The 3,074-nt window shown below is 45.4% G+C and overlaps 1 protein-coding gene across 1 annotated transcript in view; it reads right to left on the reverse strand.

The window, feature by feature from the left end:
• Positions 1-552: 552 nt before the first annotated feature.
• fbxl3b (F-box and leucine-rich repeat protein 3b) overlaps positions 553-3,074 on the reverse strand; it is a 7,904-nt gene continuing 5,382 nt past the window's right edge. The window contains exons 4-5 of the mRNA XM_016505634.1: positions 2,765-2,936; positions 553-1,382 (exon numbers count right to left, since the gene is read on the reverse strand). Of these exons, the coding sequence (XP_016361120.1) occupies positions 742-1,382; positions 2,765-2,936 (813 nt within the window). The 3' untranslated portion in view covers positions 553-741. The remainder of the gene's footprint in view (positions 1,383-2,764; positions 2,937-3,074) is intronic.

Below are 3,074 nucleotides of genomic sequence, written 5' to 3' on the forward strand. Positions count from 1 at the left end.
AACACTAGTATTGTGACTTTGCTGTGTAGGAAAAATCCGTTTGCATTTCCAGTTGGCCATTAATTGTAATAATGCAGTGAGATATATGTTTGTGCTGCACACAGAGATGTGATCCTCATCAGTCTGTCTGGAGTCACATGAAGAAACAGAACAAACTGAGACAGACTCAATCCAGAAGAACTGATGCTTCTAGAAACCTCCTGCAAAGCTCCTGAGAAACTCTGCTCAAGTGCTGCTTTAAACACAAGGATGCTCACACCAAATGTTGATTTCATTCAGTTAATAGAAGTTAACTGATAAAGAAAATCTAGTTTTGACAGCATCCTCATTTTACAGCATTTTTACACAAGTGCCTCAAACTGTTAACAGCTCTGTAGCTTTGCAGGAGGTTTCTTGAAGCGTCAGTTCTTCTGGATTGAGTCTGTCTCAGTTTGTTCTGTTTCTTCATGTGACTCCAGACAGACTGATGATGATCAGATCAGAGCTCTGTGTGCTGCACAAACATCTCACTGCATTATTACAATTAATGGCCAAATTAATGTTTGGAAATGCAAACTGATATTTCCTACACCGCAAAAGATAGAAATAACTATCACAATACTAGTGTTCTAATGAGTTTGGCCAGCACACGTGTCTGTCACAGCGACTACAGAGTAGAAAACACGCGGCGAGTGTCTGAAGTGCATCTGTGAACGCTTCATTGCTTCTAATTCCAAATGTAGAAAAGCACAAAATGTGATTCTACCAGGTGGGCATCATGTCGGGGAACCAGACGCGGCCCAGGTGTTTGGACACCTCCCAGTGGATGTCGTCCGGCCCGTACTTGCTGTCAGGCACCAGAACCTCCTCCATGATGGACAGCTGCGTGAGCCGGCCGCCGCACATCTTGACGAACTCCACGAAGGCGCTGCAGGACACCTCACACTCGCCTAGGCCGATGGCCGACAGCTGTCTGCAGCGCTCTGCGATCCGGATCAGCTCCTCGTCCAGGGGTCTCAGGCCGTTAGCACACACCACCAGCTCCACCAGCCGAGGACAGGTCAGCCCCACGCGGCCCAGAACCTCTTTACTGACGGAGCGGCCGAAGTACAGGTGCGTGACGGGCACCTCGTCGCGGAAGAAGGGCCCGAACTCGTCCTCGTACAGGAAGAAGTACATGACCAGGTTGAACTTGGGCGAGTGGCGCACCATGGCGTCCCAGCTGCTCTTCTTGATGGAGTGGAACTGCTGGCCCGGGTTCTCGCTCACCACGTCGATGCGCAGGTGCTCCAGGTGAACGTGACGCTCAGACGACAGCGCTAGCAGCAGCTCGTCACTCAGCAGGTGGTAGTTGAGCGCTAGCTCGCGCAGACCGTGACACTGATCCGCCACGCACAGGATACCTGCGGCACAAACACACGCCGTTAATCTGACTAGTGCTCTTGCTAAAGCACAGCTCCGATAACTCACATCACACACTGCTCAAACATTCAACTTTCACAATCACTCTGAGTGTTGATTAGGCACATTAGCTGCCCTAAAAACGGATTGTTAAGAACGCAGCCTTATCAGCGGCACACGAGATGCGATGACGATGTAAGTGTCGTTGCATTTGAACAAGAGAAAATCAATGCGCATTTTCTAGAGGGACATCTATCAGCGTTGCACTCGCGTCTCGCACAAAAGAGCCGCATGTTTAGAAAGCATATTATATTAATGCAAGTTCAACTTTGAAAAAAACATATCTCGAGACTTTATGGCGGGTTTTCCCCCATCCCACTGCAACTCGTTTTTTTAAATAAAAAATGTACTCTGTGTGATTGGCTTTCGGCCCTTTGTATTAAACTATGCATACATACATGATGCTGTTTTGTTTATAGTTGTTTAAGCAACTTAATTATAATTGGTTTATAAACATTATGCACTTTTTTTCACATATAGTCATGTTATCTTATGCTTTGAATAAACGTGCATTAGTAATATTTTGCTCGATGCGCCCTCTTGTGGCCTCAGGAGAGAAGCCAAAAGCTTTTCTTCATCCTAACTGAAATTATGCATTTTAAATTTGAATATAATTCAAATTTTGATAATATTTAAGTACAAAACGGTGCATCCCAAATCGCGTACTTATGCACTATTCTATGACGTTTGTAGTATAAATAGTGCTAGTGGTGCATTCACACTGAAAATTCCAAAAAGAAAAAGTGCACTTTAAATACCCGGACGATGCACTTAAATAACCAAAATAATGGAGTGTGGAATGTTGGACACTTCATGCACTCGACTGTCGCAGCTTTAATTGCGTGGTGAAGGGGGAGGGGCTATCAGACTCCGATTATTACTGACAAAATAACCTTTTAAATTCATATACAACATAGTTGAGGTCATAGTGCGTCATTTGGGAAGCAGTATAAATCTTCACTCTGGGCGACTAATATTAGCCATTGGCTAATAAATTCTCTGATTTTACTGGCCAGTGTGTGAGTTGGAGGCTCAGTATAAGTTTAGCACAGATATATTTTCACTCGCCGAACACACGGACTAGGGATGGGCCAAATGATCCTGAAGTATCGATATATATTTTGCCGGTTACTCAACACAAGAAAAATGCAATCAAGGATTTTTTTAAAACGAGTACTTGAACTGAATCGAGGAATCGTGACAGCCCTATTTGAGACGCATTATTTGAAATGATCAAATATTCTTCACTTTTTTTGTTCATTCAGTGTGAAACATGCCATGAAAGTGATTTTTGTGTTTGAATCTCATGGATGTTGGCTCTGACCTGCAGGAGACACGTGTGGGCAGCTGCTCATCTTCAGCAGCTTCAGCGTGTCGCTGTTGTTGGCCACCAGCACTTTGAGTGACGGGTCGTCCACCGGCGTATCATCGATCTTCAGGGACGACAGAGACTTCGAGTTCACGAACACCACCGTCAGCGCCGAGATGAAGTGAGACTGAGGAGACAAACAACAGCCGATTCTAGCGAGACTGAACCTGAGAGACGGAGAACTCCACTGCGTGTGTGTGTGAGCGTGTGTGAGTGAGTGTGTGTGTGTGTGTGTGAGAGAGTGTGTGTGTGAGTGTGAGAGAGG

This window comes from Sinocyclocheilus anshuiensis, unplaced genomic scaffold (assembly GCF_001515605.1).
Source record: "Sinocyclocheilus anshuiensis isolate Anshui unplaced genomic scaffold, SAMN03320099.WGS_v1.1 scaffold682, whole genome shotgun sequence".
NCBI lineage: Eukaryota > Metazoa > Chordata > Actinopteri > Cypriniformes > Cyprinidae > Sinocyclocheilus > Sinocyclocheilus anshuiensis.